At 42.8% G+C, this 14,598-nt stretch overlaps 3 protein-coding genes across 3 annotated transcripts in view; 2 read left to right on the top strand and 1 right to left on the bottom strand.

Moving 5' to 3' along the window:
- Nucleotides 1–14,598, top strand: part of LOC145361224 (scavenger receptor cysteine-rich type 1 protein M130-like) — a 253,499-nt gene that overhangs the window by 129,327 nt on the left and 109,574 nt on the right. The window lies entirely within an intron of this gene.
- Nucleotides 1–14,598, top strand: part of LOC145361209 (scavenger receptor cysteine-rich domain-containing protein DMBT1-like) — a 100,426-nt gene that overhangs the window by 54,251 nt on the left and 31,577 nt on the right. The gene's annotated exons all lie outside the window — the stretch shown is intronic.
- On the bottom strand, nt 320–11,660 carry LOC145361210 (scavenger receptor cysteine-rich type 1 protein M130-like). Its single transcript, XM_080216849.1, has 7 exons — nt 11,621–11,660; nt 8,579–8,902; nt 6,067–6,381; nt 4,737–5,051; nt 4,105–4,419; nt 2,220–2,534; nt 320–669 (listed from the first exon to the last, which is right to left on the bottom strand). Exons 1-7 carry the CDS (start codon nt 11,658–11,660, stop codon nt 320–322), a joined length of 1,974 nt encoding a protein of 657 aa, XP_080072975.1.

The raw sequence follows: 14,598 nt of genomic DNA, 5'->3' as shown, positions 1-14,598 counted from the left end.
GCATCGTTCATATCCCAGGAATCATCACACACCGTGCCCCAGGCTCTATTACACCATATCTCCACTCTCCCGGAGCAGCTGCTGTTACCTCCAGCCAACCGCAAACTTTGGCCGACATTTTTCAAGGATAATAAATAAATCAGTAATCTTGATATAGGACAAGAGAGGAATAAAATCAGAGAGCTGTTGCATTAAAGTTAGGAAAACAGCTGATCCTCTTTTGCAGCTGTTCACAGTTTCCTGCTCTTGTTTCGGTGTATCTCCCCCTGTTGATAGGACAAACATGTTGACGCCATGAGCTACATCAATATTTCAAATCTCACCTGTAAGCAGAATGATTGATTGTGTTACCTGAACAAACGACACCTGCATCTTCCCAATGATCACAGTTGTGTTGACCCCACGGGTCTGCCTGGCACTGCCAAAGGGTCGATTCGTGTGAACGGCATTCCATCTCATCCAGCCAAATAGGTCCGGTTCCTACTCCGAATGTGCGAGCATAATAGTCGATGGAAACGAGTGTGCCGCAACCTAACTGTTTACAGATGACTGCTCCATCATCGAAATCCAGGTTTACAGAGCACACTGTTCCCCAAGACCCATTATAGAAAACTTCCACTCGGCCCTCACAGCGATGCTTTCCGTTCACCAAACGCAGCTCTTTGTGCTCTGTGAAGCAAATCATAAATAACCACGTGATGTAATTATCAATTCTGATTCCCCGCACTTTGGATATAAAGATATGTATATATGTTTCTAAGTTGAGTTCGCAATTTGTCATAATTATTTCGTAAACGTCACAGAAAAGCAGATATATCCAAGAATAGGCAACATTGAATTTTAATCAAAACATTTGAACGATGAACCCGATTGACTTATTTGTAAAGCTTGCAGCAATGGTGAAAAGGGCAATGCTCTCGATGTTCTGTGTGCGGATTGACGATGTGGAGATGCCGGCGTTGGACTGGGGTAAACACAGTAAGAAGTCTGACAACACCAGGTTTAAGTCCAACCAATTAATTTGATAGTAAACTCACAAACTTTCGGGGTTTTCCCCTCCGTCAGGTGCTCCTTCGTCACCTGACAAAGGGTCAAACCCCGAAAGCTTGTGAGTTTACTATCAAATAAATTGGTTGGACTTAAATCTGGTGTTGTCAGGCTTCTTACGCGGGTTAACAGCAGAGCTGCGTCAAGTTCCATAATGAAAGCCCACGAAAGACAATGGGGAACCAGACAGTCAGTGTAAAGATCGAATTTCAAAAGTCTGTGACGTTTCACGTTATTAAAGTACCAAATCTTCCGGTGTGAGGTTCACAGTTTGGTACTGCGGTCGCTGCTCTTGCGAGTTACAAAACGCAGCTGGACTTTGTGATCGGCAGTAAAATAAAGAGCGTCTGTTGTGGCAGCAAACTGGTTTATATAGATAATACTAAGGAGGATTGCAAAGTATGTATCAAAATGCTAATACATGGCAGGATACACATGCCAATGACAACTTAGTTTTCGTACTGGAATGAATTTTGATGCGAAGAATAAAATGACAGCAGGCTTCTTGAAAAATAAAGATCATAGAACCCTACAGTGCAGAAAGATGCCCTTCGGCCCATCAGGTCTGCACTGGACACAATCCCACCCAGGCCCTACCCCTGTATCCTATACATTATACCCACTAATCCCTCTAACCTACGCATCCCTGGGTACTAAGGGGCAACTTCTCAGCACGGCCAATCAACCAAACCTGCACATCTTTGGGCTACGGGAGAAAACCGGATCAACCAGAGAAAACCTACGCAGGCACGAGGAGAATGTGCAAACTCCACAGTCAGTGACCCGAGCCGGGAATTGAACCCAGGACCCTGGAACTGTGAAGCAGCAGTGCTAACCACTGTGCTACCATACCACCCATTAAATCTAATATCTCTGCCAAGTAATGTAGTTAAGTGGAACATTTTACTCATAAACTGATGAAATTTAAAGCTCATGATCATTACAGTCAGTGATATTAATTTGAAGATACATTTATATCAGGAAATGTGGGATAAAGGAAGATAAGGCAACACATCAAAAGTAGGATATAGAAATATTGTAACGGTAATGGTGTCCAGAATAAATAACACAGAGGAATTTGACAGAAGGGCGGTGGTAAACGCTGTCCTTAGGTTTATCAGGATCATATCTTATATATGAAACTTCTAATGTAACTGAAGTTTGACGTTTACCAGAGCACATGATCTTCACATCTTCTTCATGACGACAGTCGTGTTTACCCCACAATGCATGGGGACATTCCCAGAGAAATGATTCACCCCCGGAGCATTCCAGCTCATTCAACCAAATTGGGCCTATGTCAGGTGCAGCCGATATATGAAGAGGAAGCTGCAATGCATGTCCACAACCCAGCTGCTTGCAAACCACGTCAGCGTCTGTCAGATCCCAGGAATCATAACAAACTGAGCCCCAGATCCCATTGTGATAAATCTCCAGTCGGCCCGCACATCGGCTTCCACCGCCAGAGAGTCTTAACTGCTTATGTTCTAAAAGGATAATGAAAGTGACAGATTATATTTCTTAAACATATTCACCTCGTTGCAAAATTCAAAATATTGCATAATTTGAAGCTTAATTAAAACCTGTATTTTAACTGCCATTGACAGGGACATTGATCTATGCTCTAGAAAAAAAAAGTTTCTAATCAGAGGTAAAATAAATAATGTAGCGTTTACAAATCTTCAAGATATTCATATTTCCAATGACAATATAATCCGACCGTTTGCTGTTTGGATCTGACCGACTCATTGCTGTTTTGCTTCATCCGAATAATGTAATTGTGGTAATTAATTGTTCAACACAGAATGTTTTAAGCAGGCATTACCTTCTTTCTTTTTTCACTGACCCATTTTGTCATGAAAAATTCATCAGATGTTTCACCAGTTCACACACATATATATCGGAACAAATCAGAAATACTGTAAATATGCAAGTAGGCTGGCAGCGACTTGACCTTTCAGATAGCGACCTTGCCTGAGAACTCACACAAGTTGCTGCTAAAATGGTTATCAGTTCCTTGTTATCTCAAGAATGCAGGTTTCAAATCTACCCTCATGGCCGCCCCTCCAAAACACGGGAATGTAATTAAAACTTTTCTCAATGAGCCGTGCACATTCCCACTCACCAGCTGCGACCAGCGCACGCACAAAGCCGCATTCACACCCCCTCCCTCCGCAATCCCCTCCCTTTCCCCCTTCTTGGCCAACAGCACCACCAACCCTGGCTATTTGATCTGCACTGGATTCTCTCCCGCCAATACAAGCTAGCTTCAAAATGTCATGGTCATGTTTATAGATATCTATGCTCTCCACTATTGCTCACAGTTTGGTCACTACCCCTAGCGATCATGATAATCAGCGCCCATGAGTCTAATCCGCACAGTAGCACAATGGTTAGCACTGCTGCTTCGCAATGCCAGGAACCTGGGTTCGTTTACTGGCTTGAGTCGCTGTCTGTGGGGACTGAGCACATTCTCCCTGTGTCTGCGTGGGTTTCCTCTGGGGACTTCTCACATTCAGAAAGATGTGCATTGACCCAAGCAGGTGGTGTGGTGATTCGGAGAATTTAATTGTAACTTCATTGCAGTGTTAACGTAAGTCTGACCTGTTACTAATAAATTAACTTTATGAGATTCGCTTCCCTTCGCACCTGACACTTTATGCAGCAAGCCTTTACTCATTCTTATTCAACAGTCGTTATATCAGTGACTGGACCATAAGATTTCATCTCTCTTCTTAAACGCGACCCTCCCTTCGCTGTGCTATTTAAACGCACCCCTCTATTCAACACATTAGTCCCCATTGCCGATACTGTCTTTGTTGGTCTCAATTTACTGAAGGGATTAACCTAGAAATGTATAAATTTGTTAACTGATTTTATTAAAATGTTTCAATCATCATTTTCCAAACTACTATGGGCTTTTTTTTTTACCCAGAGCGTCTTGTCCTGCATCCAAGCACGAGGGTCAAATATCTCACGTACTTGTTCCCGAAGAGGAAGATGGTCAAGATTTTACTTTTCGCTTTATGTTTCTGGAAAAGTGGCCTGTTTATTCACCTGAGCACAGAACCCCTACGCCGATGCTGTCACTGCGATGCGGGTTCAATGTGAATGTGCTGCACTTCCGGAGATGCGATTCCTTTCCTTCACACCGGACATCATTCACCCACACAGGCCCTTCACCCTCTCCGTACTTTGAATTGTTATAGGCGGTTACCGCTTCGCCGCAGCCCAGCTGTCTACAGGTCACATTAGCGTCATTCAGATCCCAGAGGCTGTCCTGCACTCTGCCCCAGCTGTGGTTGTAGTAAATCTCCACTCGCCCATCACACCGACTTCCCCCATTCATCAATCTCAGTGACCAGTTTTCGTCTAGGGATATAAAGACATGGAGAACAGTGGTTACAGTGCAGCGAATTAACTCAAAGTTCTATTACCTTTCACCACAGCAACTCCCCAACACTGGTGCAGAGTTGAATGATGTGATGAGAGGCTGCCGAGCACAGTCAGACAGGAGGCTGAACAGCCAGTGTGGCTGCTCTGAATCTGAAGCAAATACATTGATAGACAGAGTGAGAATAAATATTTATTGAACCCGAGGATGGGCCAGCATTTGGGAGGACAAATGTAGAAATATCCTCATCAATCCCAGCGCCACGTGTTTTCTATATCTTAATTTAGGGACTCACCCGTGCAGATGACACTGGCTTCATTTTCATGTGAGCAGGTAAACGCTTCCATGGATGAAACCGGACATTCCCACAATCGGGACTCGTCCCCATGGCATCCGTAGTTCTCCTTCCATATTGTACCATTTCCCTTCCCAAAGGCTGCACTTCTCGGGATTTTCTCTACCACTCCACACTGAAGATGCTCACAGACCACACTGGCGTCTTCTAAACCAAAGTAAACATCACAGAGCGTCCCCCAGTGTTCTCCATGCAGCACTTCCACCCGGCCGGAGCACCTGTCCTTTCCACCAACCAATCTCGGCCCATGGTTCCCTGTTTCAGGTACAAACACAGACCCAAATAATTTATACATCGAAAATAGAAGAACACACGCCAGTTTATGTTTGTATAGACGGGGAAACATACTTTACTCCTGCATCCACAATCATTTTCCAATTTTCACAAATGATCACATTGAACTAGTTAACATAATACGTGATGCTTTTAGGAAGGTTCTTCAGCCAAAATCGAACAGTACATCCTGAACAGAAAATCTAATCTACCATTGACAGAATATAGCGTCTTTGGAGATATATTTTACATCATGTGCACGGAGTTTGAGCTTTGCATTCGGATGCAATTATAAAACGATATTCTCTGGAGCCATATGTTGAGAATAAAATGGTGAGTTCACCTCAAATTTAGAAGAATCTGGGACCAGTTAGTTCAGAAAATAAAATTTAAAAAAATGTCGTTCGAAAAAATCCTGCATTATTCTGGAGGTTATGCGCATTAATGAAACGTTCTCAATGTTTTGGAATTTCTCTATACATTAATACAATTTTCCACCTGAGAGCTGGATGTAAAACAAACACTTGCACTGCGGTTACTGAGCTCATCCAATTATTCTGTTGTTGCAAGAAATTTGAAATTAAAAAGAAACTTCATTTATTCTGCTGCGCCAATATTCTCGTCAAAATTCAAGCAACGTCATGGTCTGCGATAGTCCATGCAGTGGGTTCATGACTTGCGAGGCAGAGCACGAATACATAACAGTCTCACAAAAAATGTCATATCAAATGTTTAAGGGAAGCCCATGACATTTGCCAAGGTACTAAATCAGCAATAATAATCTGCTAATTTCAGAACATGACTAGCATTTCTGATTTGCAAAAAGAATGTGCATACTTTGAAATCATAATCCATAATTACAGCAAATGACCTGAAGTCTTAGTTATCGGCTTAGTTATCTCCATATTGGAGAGAAAAAGAAAAGAACTGTCATCCCTCCTGCTGGCATATTAAAAATTGTTTTTTTTTTCCTCTAATTTTCGCAGTCTGCACTCACTGGAACAGATCACACTGACATCGTTGCTGTGGGTGCACTCGGACCGATTTACAGGAACAAGGGGACAGTCTATCAGGTCTGCCTCACTGCCTTTACATGCAAATCTATCGTTCCATATAAGTCCAGCGCCCTCCCCAAAATAAGCCCCTTTTCTCACGGAAACGGCCACTCCACACTGCAGCTCAGCACAGATCACTGTGGCGGCATTCCAATCCAAGTCACGGTCACACACTGTACCAGATTCTCGATCGTTATGGATCTCCAATCTGCCGGAGCATGGGGAAGGCCCGGATACTAGTTTTGGAAATCTGTGGGCTGAACAACAACAAATCACAAAACACTAATTATTATCAAAACAAAACTCAAATCTGTTTTAGTAAATTCTATCATGAATGGTTCTGAATCTGGTTCCGCTCAGTTGTCCTTTAATGTAAATATGTGTTTTTTAGGGAAATTATTGCGGTAAAAATGGGGGGTCCAACCAGGTTGGGACATCTGTCGGTGAAACTCAACGGGTTGAATGGCCTTCTTCTGCATTAAGAAATTCTATAATTAAAGATCCTTCATCACGTTCAATCTATGTCAGTGTTTCTTCTCCCCACGGCACATGTTCAGTTTTTTTAGCTTTTCCCTTGGAACACTCTTCCCAATTCCCCCTTAAATTCAATCGACTGCTGGTTTATCTCAATAAATTCTGAGTTAAGCTGTCCACTAACGTTTGGGGACGGGAAATATCAGAATTCGAAACAAGCCGGCCTGAATCAATACCAAATATAATTGTTTGCACAGGGACGGATTAACTGCGAGACATCAAACAAAATCAACATTCTTTATTTCTTTTCGGCGCTGAAACGTGTTAAGAATGAACGTTCTGATTTTTTTTCAAGCAGAAATGTAATGATACATCCCAGAATGTCTAAATGGAGATGTACACACAACACTCGAGCATTACAAAAGGTCCATGTGCACAGATCACTAAAATATAAGGGCCACGTGTAAAATGTAATAAAAATCCTCAGGAGTTTTCGCATTGCTATTTGGAATATGAAAGGGGGGAATATCTGCTTCAAGTTTCAAGAACATTGTTCAGTCCATATCTGGAATGGGGTGAACAGTTCGGGGAACATCACCCTTGAAAGGATCTCCTGTTCTGGAAAACACTCCAGTGGGAGTGCCCCATGCTCCTGGCTACTGAGTCTGGACAACATCTCCTTCTATCAGTTTACACTGTGTGAAATCTGCAGCTTTAAATGTTAAAAAAAAACTATTCTTTCTTCATTTCGTTCCGGAGAAGTATTGACAGCCACACATTTGTTCGAAATACAACCTCCTGAACAAATTGATCCAGCACATTTTATTCAAATGCAATGGAACATTCTCGCAATGACATTTCTAATTTCTCCCGCTGACAGACTAAAGGTAAACTCGTCCGACAACAAAACACGGGGTGGGGAAAGGGGGGAAATCATATAGGAACAGTTGGTATTCATCAGATTCAGGCTGTAAAACGGAGGTAAGTTTCCAAATAGTATCAAACATTTTGGGAGAAGGATTTATATGACAGCTATTAAAACGACACGCCTGGAGAGACAGGGGATATCCAGCCAGTCCCCTCTCACACAAAATCAGAAAATGTTGGAACAATTCAGCAGCTGTGGAAGAATTAGTGGCGAGGGAAGAATAGAGGGAAGTTTCCAGTCCGCATGATTCTCCTCCAGACCCTTCCCATCCTCACTCCGCTCTTGGAACACCTTCAATCTGGCCACTGATTGCTGCTCTGAAAGTAGCCGCAGTGAGTGGATAAGCGCTCTATGGCCTCCGCAATCAATAGTCAGTAAATGTCAAACACATGGACCGAGACACCCGGATTTAATTCAGAGACAGCCGCCAATTCTGACAGAAAGCAGAATGGTCCGGACTTCCATTAAATGTACCTCTTTACACAGCCAGCTGATCAAAACATGCCTGACCTTTTGGCTCCCCACAGGCAACAACGGGATACATTAGCAAACCCGAGCCTCCCTCGACCACCTCCTCCCGGGCTTCGATGCAAAAAAAATACTAAGAATCGGGTGATCTGGAGGTAAGTTAACATAGCAGAAACACAAATGCTTTGGATAGATGAAGGTAAACGGTGGGTCAGCAGAAACCTGATTGTTATCCAGGATTTGTGTGGCCCTGGGATGATTCATTATTTGTTGAATGGTGTTCGGAACTGAACAGTGAGGAACCAGGAGTGAACAACTCCTCTCCTGAACATTGCTAACAGCAAGCGCTCAGCTCACGGACACAGCGGGCCTGTGCACGGTTGTGGCAAATGTTAATCACTCTCATTGCTGTTACTTTATTATAAACTTAAATCCTGATATTAATGGAACAAAGCTTCACTTTTCAGAATACTGAAAATAGTCTCCATTCTCTTTACGACTGTGTACAGTCTCTGAATACCTTATCCGCCCTTTCCCTGAGAGCAGGCTGCAGATGATGGACAGGTATGTTGTGTTTTTTTTACCTGAGCAAATCACGCCGGCATCATAGGGGTGCGCAACGCCATAGTGACGGTGGTTAGCCCATGGCGCTGAGAGACATTCCCGCAGGGCGGTCTCGGTCCCCCTGCACTGAACATCTGACGTCACAATGAGTCCGGATCCTCCCCCAAAGTGAGCCCCGCGGGGTGCAGAGAGCGCGGTCCCGCAGCCCAGCTCCCCACACACAACATCGGCGTTCCGCTGGTCCCAGAGAGTACCAAACACAGTCCCCCACTGTCCCCTGTAGTGAATCTCCACTCTCCCAGCGCACCGACTCTGCCCATTCGCCAGTCTCAGCTTCACCGCCTCTGTAAAATGCAGAAATAAACCAACAGTTATTGGCCGCCTGATGCAACAGGTCAGGTCGAAATCCAGTCAAGTATCGAGTGAGTCCTGCATCTGAACAAACCCTGGGATAATATGAGACATTACAGGTGGAAGCGGGAAGCTGGATCGACAGCGGGGAAAATCCGCAAATTCGTTGGAGGTCTGAAGCATCATTCGGCTGCGTCAGACAGGAGTGTCGATAGGTGTTTAATTGATTAATTCCACACAAATCAGGACTGTCATGGCCCGTGGCCCACCATGCTGTCTGGGCTAATATAGTGGAATTCCAATCCTAGTGTGGATTCCATATGTGCCATCACTGTCGACCCAGGGCCGCCCTGCTGCAACCGGCTGATTTGGACAGTCAGGTCGTCTCCAGTCCTTCCCGGGGCTGGAAGATGCGGCGAAGTTTCGGCGGAACCCTAATACACTGGTGGTAGAAAGGCCAGAACGTCGCACTGCATTTCAGCGCTGCCTGCTAACTGCAGAAGTGAAAATGTATTACTAAACAGCAGTTTAGTAATAAACACTTTGCATCTCACCCTGCTCCTCGTGGACCTAATTTAATGCTGTTCTGAATGAGAGAGCAGCAATTACAGATTTTCAGGAAAACATTGCAAGAACATTTTCCTTCACAACTGACAGGCAGACATTAAACCGAAAAATTGAAAGCAAAGATGCTGAAATTGTCTCCGGGATTTATCATTCAGTTGGATGGATTAGTACAGTAAAATGTCAGATATGAACTTGGAGGGCGATTACCTGATGGATGAGCCTGGCTGTTCCCTGGTCTGCCTGAAATGAAATTTTGAAAATTAGTCTTTGCTGGAACACGAGATGAATAAACCTGCCAAACCCATACATCACAAAGTCAACACCGAGGAACTGTGTTCTATCTTCACTATATGATTTGCAAGCACTTGATGTTAAAATGCTTCAGTCAAATTACTACACCCGTGATATCATGGCCCCTGAATATCCTGGTCTCATTCTTATAAAAGAATATAAATGTTTAACCGCGTATAACCGTATTTCCAAACTGGGATATTTCGTGTCAGTCAAATCTCCGAATCACTTTTAGTTCCTAGTTTACATATTAGAATCAACAGGACAGTGATACTTGTCTCTGATTGGATTGCTGAAATTTATAACTTGATCCACAGAGTAACAATGATAAAGTTACTCGAATATCTCTGCACCAACGTCCACAATACGGACAGCGCGTCATTTATTTCCAATGCAGACAATCCTCAGCGATCATTATTAACTCTTCACAAACAGTATCGCACAAATTCCACTTATGTTGTACTCATTGCCAGAATTGTGAAAACATTTCAATATTTCCTCAAAATGTTCACAATTTCTCTGATCGGACTGAAATTTCCGAACCCGCTTCACCCATTCCGTCTTTCTATCTTTTGCTCTACTTTCAGCGTTCAGTCATTCTCCCAGTGAATCGTTGAGTCATTCCACAAACTCAAGAAGCAGACCCTTCGGTCCTTTAAGCCCCTATCTATCATGATGTCATGTTCGTTCAAGCAACTGCAAAATCCAAATAATCTTGTTAAGAATTTATTTTGCTGCTTTCATGTCCTCAGCTGTGTATTTGATAGCAGTAATGAGGCGCTCCTGTATCAGATAAGCGGCATTTTCAGCTTCATTCGGATCAGTAAAGAAATACCAAAGAGGCACATTGGGAACCGAACAAAATTCAACCCAGTCAGCAACTTAAATCGAAACAAAACTTCTTGGCCTGTGGGAGGAGATGAAAGAACAGGTCTCGATCTGCCACAGAAAACGGCATGAGGCAGAGAGAAAATGAAAGCATTTGAGAATGAAGACTAATTAAATCTGAAAAAAAAACACTGCATAGAAATATTAATTTAACACATTCTGGTAATATTCCGGTAGGAGATATGAGGCAATTGAGCAACAAACGTCAGAAAGCAGACCACGTATATTTAGCAAATTACATGCTCAACATAACAAGATAAGTATTTTCTTCATATTAATGAAATTAATTAATGACATTATTAATTGGAATCCATATTACTGCGTTAAAACGTATTACTCACAGACCTAGCCCACACCCTGAGGCTGAGACACCTATTTTCAACGATTTGTTTGTTTTCTCTCTTCCGTGTTCAGAGAGAAAATATACTGAGAAATATCAAGAGAAATATGTGGGGGCAGTCCTCGCCAAAAAATCCTGCATTTTAAACGCAGTGGGTTGGCTTCCACTCAAACTCATTTCCAGCAGATTCTGACAGCGACTGCTCGAATTTGTACCAACAAATAAAGTAGCCCCAATAGAGATTTTACAGTAACATGTTGCCTATGCACCAGTGCACTCTCTCCATTCAATTGTGTATTTAAACCTGAGTTTGCCGTAAGGCTTGGCCGAGAAATTAAAACATGCCGAAATCAGATCTTCTATATTCTAAATCGAAATTGAAAGGAAATAATTTAAAAAGAAACAGGAAACATAAAATATTCACCAACTGAAAATACTGCTACTTAAATTCCCAATTTCAATGCGCACTTCCTAACAACGAAAGGCGCATTTGAGTTCATTGGAGCCTTTCCTCAGTGGAGCGGAGAATGCAAAACACTGCTGTGAAAGAAGTATAATTTTCCAGATTGAAACTTAACTGTCCGTTTTGATTTTCAACTTTAAATTATTTAGTCTGCTCACAAACGTGGACTCAGAGCAATATTCTGTCGAGGTATTCGGCTCATCGGTCCAACGTGACTGCGCCGAGTGGAATAAAATCATCTCAATGTAACCCCACTAGCGTGTTCTTGGCTCCTTTGTGCGTTACAATACCTCAAACGCATAAGCAAGTATGTTTTCAATGTGCTGAGCACTTCTTCATCCTCCAGCTTTTCAGACACTGGAATCGTCTGCTCTCATTGTAAATTGATGTACATTAATATCCCATTACCTCCAGATGGCACTTATTCTTCAAATCATCAACTTTCCCTTACATCTGTCACAAATATTTTAATTACGAAAGATCAATATATCTGCGTATTAAAAAAAAGTTAGTGAATTATCAACAGATAAAGGGACACTTTCAATCAATAATAACTCACAGTTGAGAAGTTGCAATGTAATTAGAGTCAGGAAGGAGCGCAGCATCGTCCCGACTGTCGGTTACTGCGATCAGACTTGACCATTCACCGAGTTTTGTACACCGGTACCGGGCTGTCCTTCCAACACTTTCTAAAACACCAAACGCTCCAGGAATGAATTCTTTGTTCAGAAACTAATGTTTCCGCCCCTCTGACGCTCCCTTGCATGAAATGTTAATTGCCGTTTGATGAAAGATACCAATGACATTTTTACCCACCTCCTTGCCCTGTGGGAATAATGAGACCTCCCTTTTGGAAAAGGAAGTGAGTCACCCTCCCAGTGTTGCAGAATCATCATATCTTAAAACACAGACACAGCGGCCTACTGCAGCTGCAGGTCAGATCCATTCACTTTCCTCAAGAAATCTGTAAATAAGTGTTCTTCCAGACAAATCTAACCAGGTTTTCAAGAATCCCTTGGAGTCCGAATACAGCATGTATTTGTAGCCTGATTTTCACATCTTCACAAGGGAAACGAGGAGAATATTCACTCCTGCAACACTTCAATCAAAAAGTTCAAATCTGTAACATGTGGATTTTAAAAATAAATCCATGTCAGAGTAAAAACAAGCTCTGTCCTAGCTGTTCTCAGAACAACCTCCTAAGACTTTATTGTCTCTATTTGGAGAAACATATTCTGGAAGGACAGAAAACTCAATTTATGCATTTTCTCCACACTGGGGCAGTCCAGTTATCCTGGATCTAACCTGAAAAAGTTGTTCAGCTTTCCTGGATCTAACACTTATCCAGCTCACGGCTTGCAATTCCTAAGCGGAAATTATCCTTTCACACAAGTAGTAAAACAGCGCAAGCACAATCTGAACAATCCACTGAAAGCCGAATATGATTTCAAAATATTTTCCATGTCTCAATTGCGTCATCCGCATATTAACTGTCATATAAAATGCCATATTAAACACAACAACAGTGTGAGTTTGATCTTCTCATTTATGTTTGAATATTGTCCGATCTTGTATTTTAAACGGATTTGCAACATGATTTCTATATTCTGGCTGCAGTTCAGTGTTTGTGCACACAGTGTGTTTTACTGGCTCAGTGTCAATCGCAGAATGCAAAACGTATCACCCAATATTCCACAATTTCCTTAACAACTAACTGAAAATAAGACCTGACACATTCGGAAATATTCTGTTCTGTCCTACATACGGTTGGAAATGGATGGAAAGCATGATATGAAATATCTGATTAGAACTTGTATTTGTACTCCAAAACAAAACATCAAGTGCCCAGATTATGATTATTTTAGACTTAAATTTGCTGCTGCCGTGAAATCCAATTCGAATATGTTTCTCCGGATTCTCTACAATCACCAAGCAAATACAACGTTGAAATATGCCGAGGATTATTGTCTGTGATGCTGTACAGAGATAAGTAATCGATTTGATCTGCGTTGCAGACCGTATGTCCACAAGACAAAACAAATGAAATAGCCCATTTGTCCCCTTGAATGTGCTCCGGCATTCAACGAGATCATGCTTAATCTGATATGATCATCCTCAACTGCACATTCCTACCTGATCTCTATAACACCCGCTTCCCCTACGCTCTAGAATTGTGTGCGTCCCAGCCAAGAACGTACTTCCAAAGACGGTAAGCAGTTAAGGGCTGCAGCGAGTTAATGCTCTTGAAACGACATTCCATCTATATATTAAAGAAATCACAAATGGCTCCCCATGTGTAACGCCTCTGTGAGGAAAACTTGGATAACATTCTTCATTTAAAACACTCATTTTTTATTTGATCTGAATTCCTTATTGAACACACTGTAGAGACCACCGTTATATCTCTGAGCGATTTTGCTGTTTCTGTCCAGTTTAGAGTGAGGGAGTATGTCGGGTCCACGCCGCTCAGAAATATTTCTGATCTTCTGGACAAATATTATTTTCTTTCACTGGTCAACCTGACAGCCATTTGAGTTTCCCGAGCCGCGTGCAGAGAAGGGAAGCCCGCAAACATATGTGTTCCATACAGGAAGAAATGATTCCTGAGAAGCTGAACAATTGGTTTTGAGTTATACTCTGTGTCATCCCGAAGGAGCAAACTGTCCGCGCAGCTTTATAACACTCGCTGTGTGTTTTCCTGTTTTGCAGAACCGACAGGAAGCACCTGGAGTGTGTTAGTATCAACCTCCCACCCTCCCCCCACCCCCCCCCCGCCCCCCTTTCTGGGGACTACACACTCACTGAGCGAGCTTTGGTTTAAAATTGTCAGTTCACCAATTGCAGTTCAGGAAAGGCCACAGGCCATTAAAGGCACAGCAGGATTCCATGGCCAGCAATGTGATCACACACGGAAAGGACAAAACGGGGAACAAGTTTCATTCCCCCAGCCTCACGTCTGGTGTGATCTCTGCCGCCCCGTCCCCCATCTCCCTGAACACACATGCCCCCGGTCCCAGTTCCCAGAAAGAGCTCAACTCCCCACTTTAAACTGGGAACAAGCTGTGTCCTGAAGGAGACACATTTTTAAAATCACCTTCGTAGCATTGGTTTATTTTTGCGAATCAGGAATCCCAGAAGGG

This window comes from Carcharhinus amblyrhynchos, chromosome 34 (genome assembly GCF_965287045.1).
Source record: "Carcharhinus amblyrhynchos chromosome 34, sCarAmb.v2.hapA, whole genome shotgun sequence".
NCBI classification, from domain to species: Eukaryota; Metazoa; Chordata; class Chondrichthyes; order Carcharhiniformes; family Carcharhinidae; genus Carcharhinus; species Carcharhinus amblyrhynchos.
The sequence above is the reverse complement of the archived record's forward strand: the minus strand, read 5'-3'. Positions and strand labels throughout refer to the sequence as shown.

Excerpts from the sequence above, each read along its gene's own strand:
- LOC145361210 (XM_080216849.1), bottom strand. The coding sequence starts at position 11,660 with ATGAGCCGAATACCTCGACAGAATATTGCTCTGAGTCCAC. Across the intron at positions 8,903-11,620 it reads GAATATTGCTCTGAGTCCAC|AGGCGGTGAAGCTGAGACTG; the intron begins GTTTGTGAGCAG and ends TGCATTTTACAG. Across the intron at positions 5,052-6,066 it reads TGTCAGTGTGATCTGTTCCA|GGAACCATGGGCCGAGATTG; the intron begins GTGAGTGCAGAC and ends TACCTGAAACAG.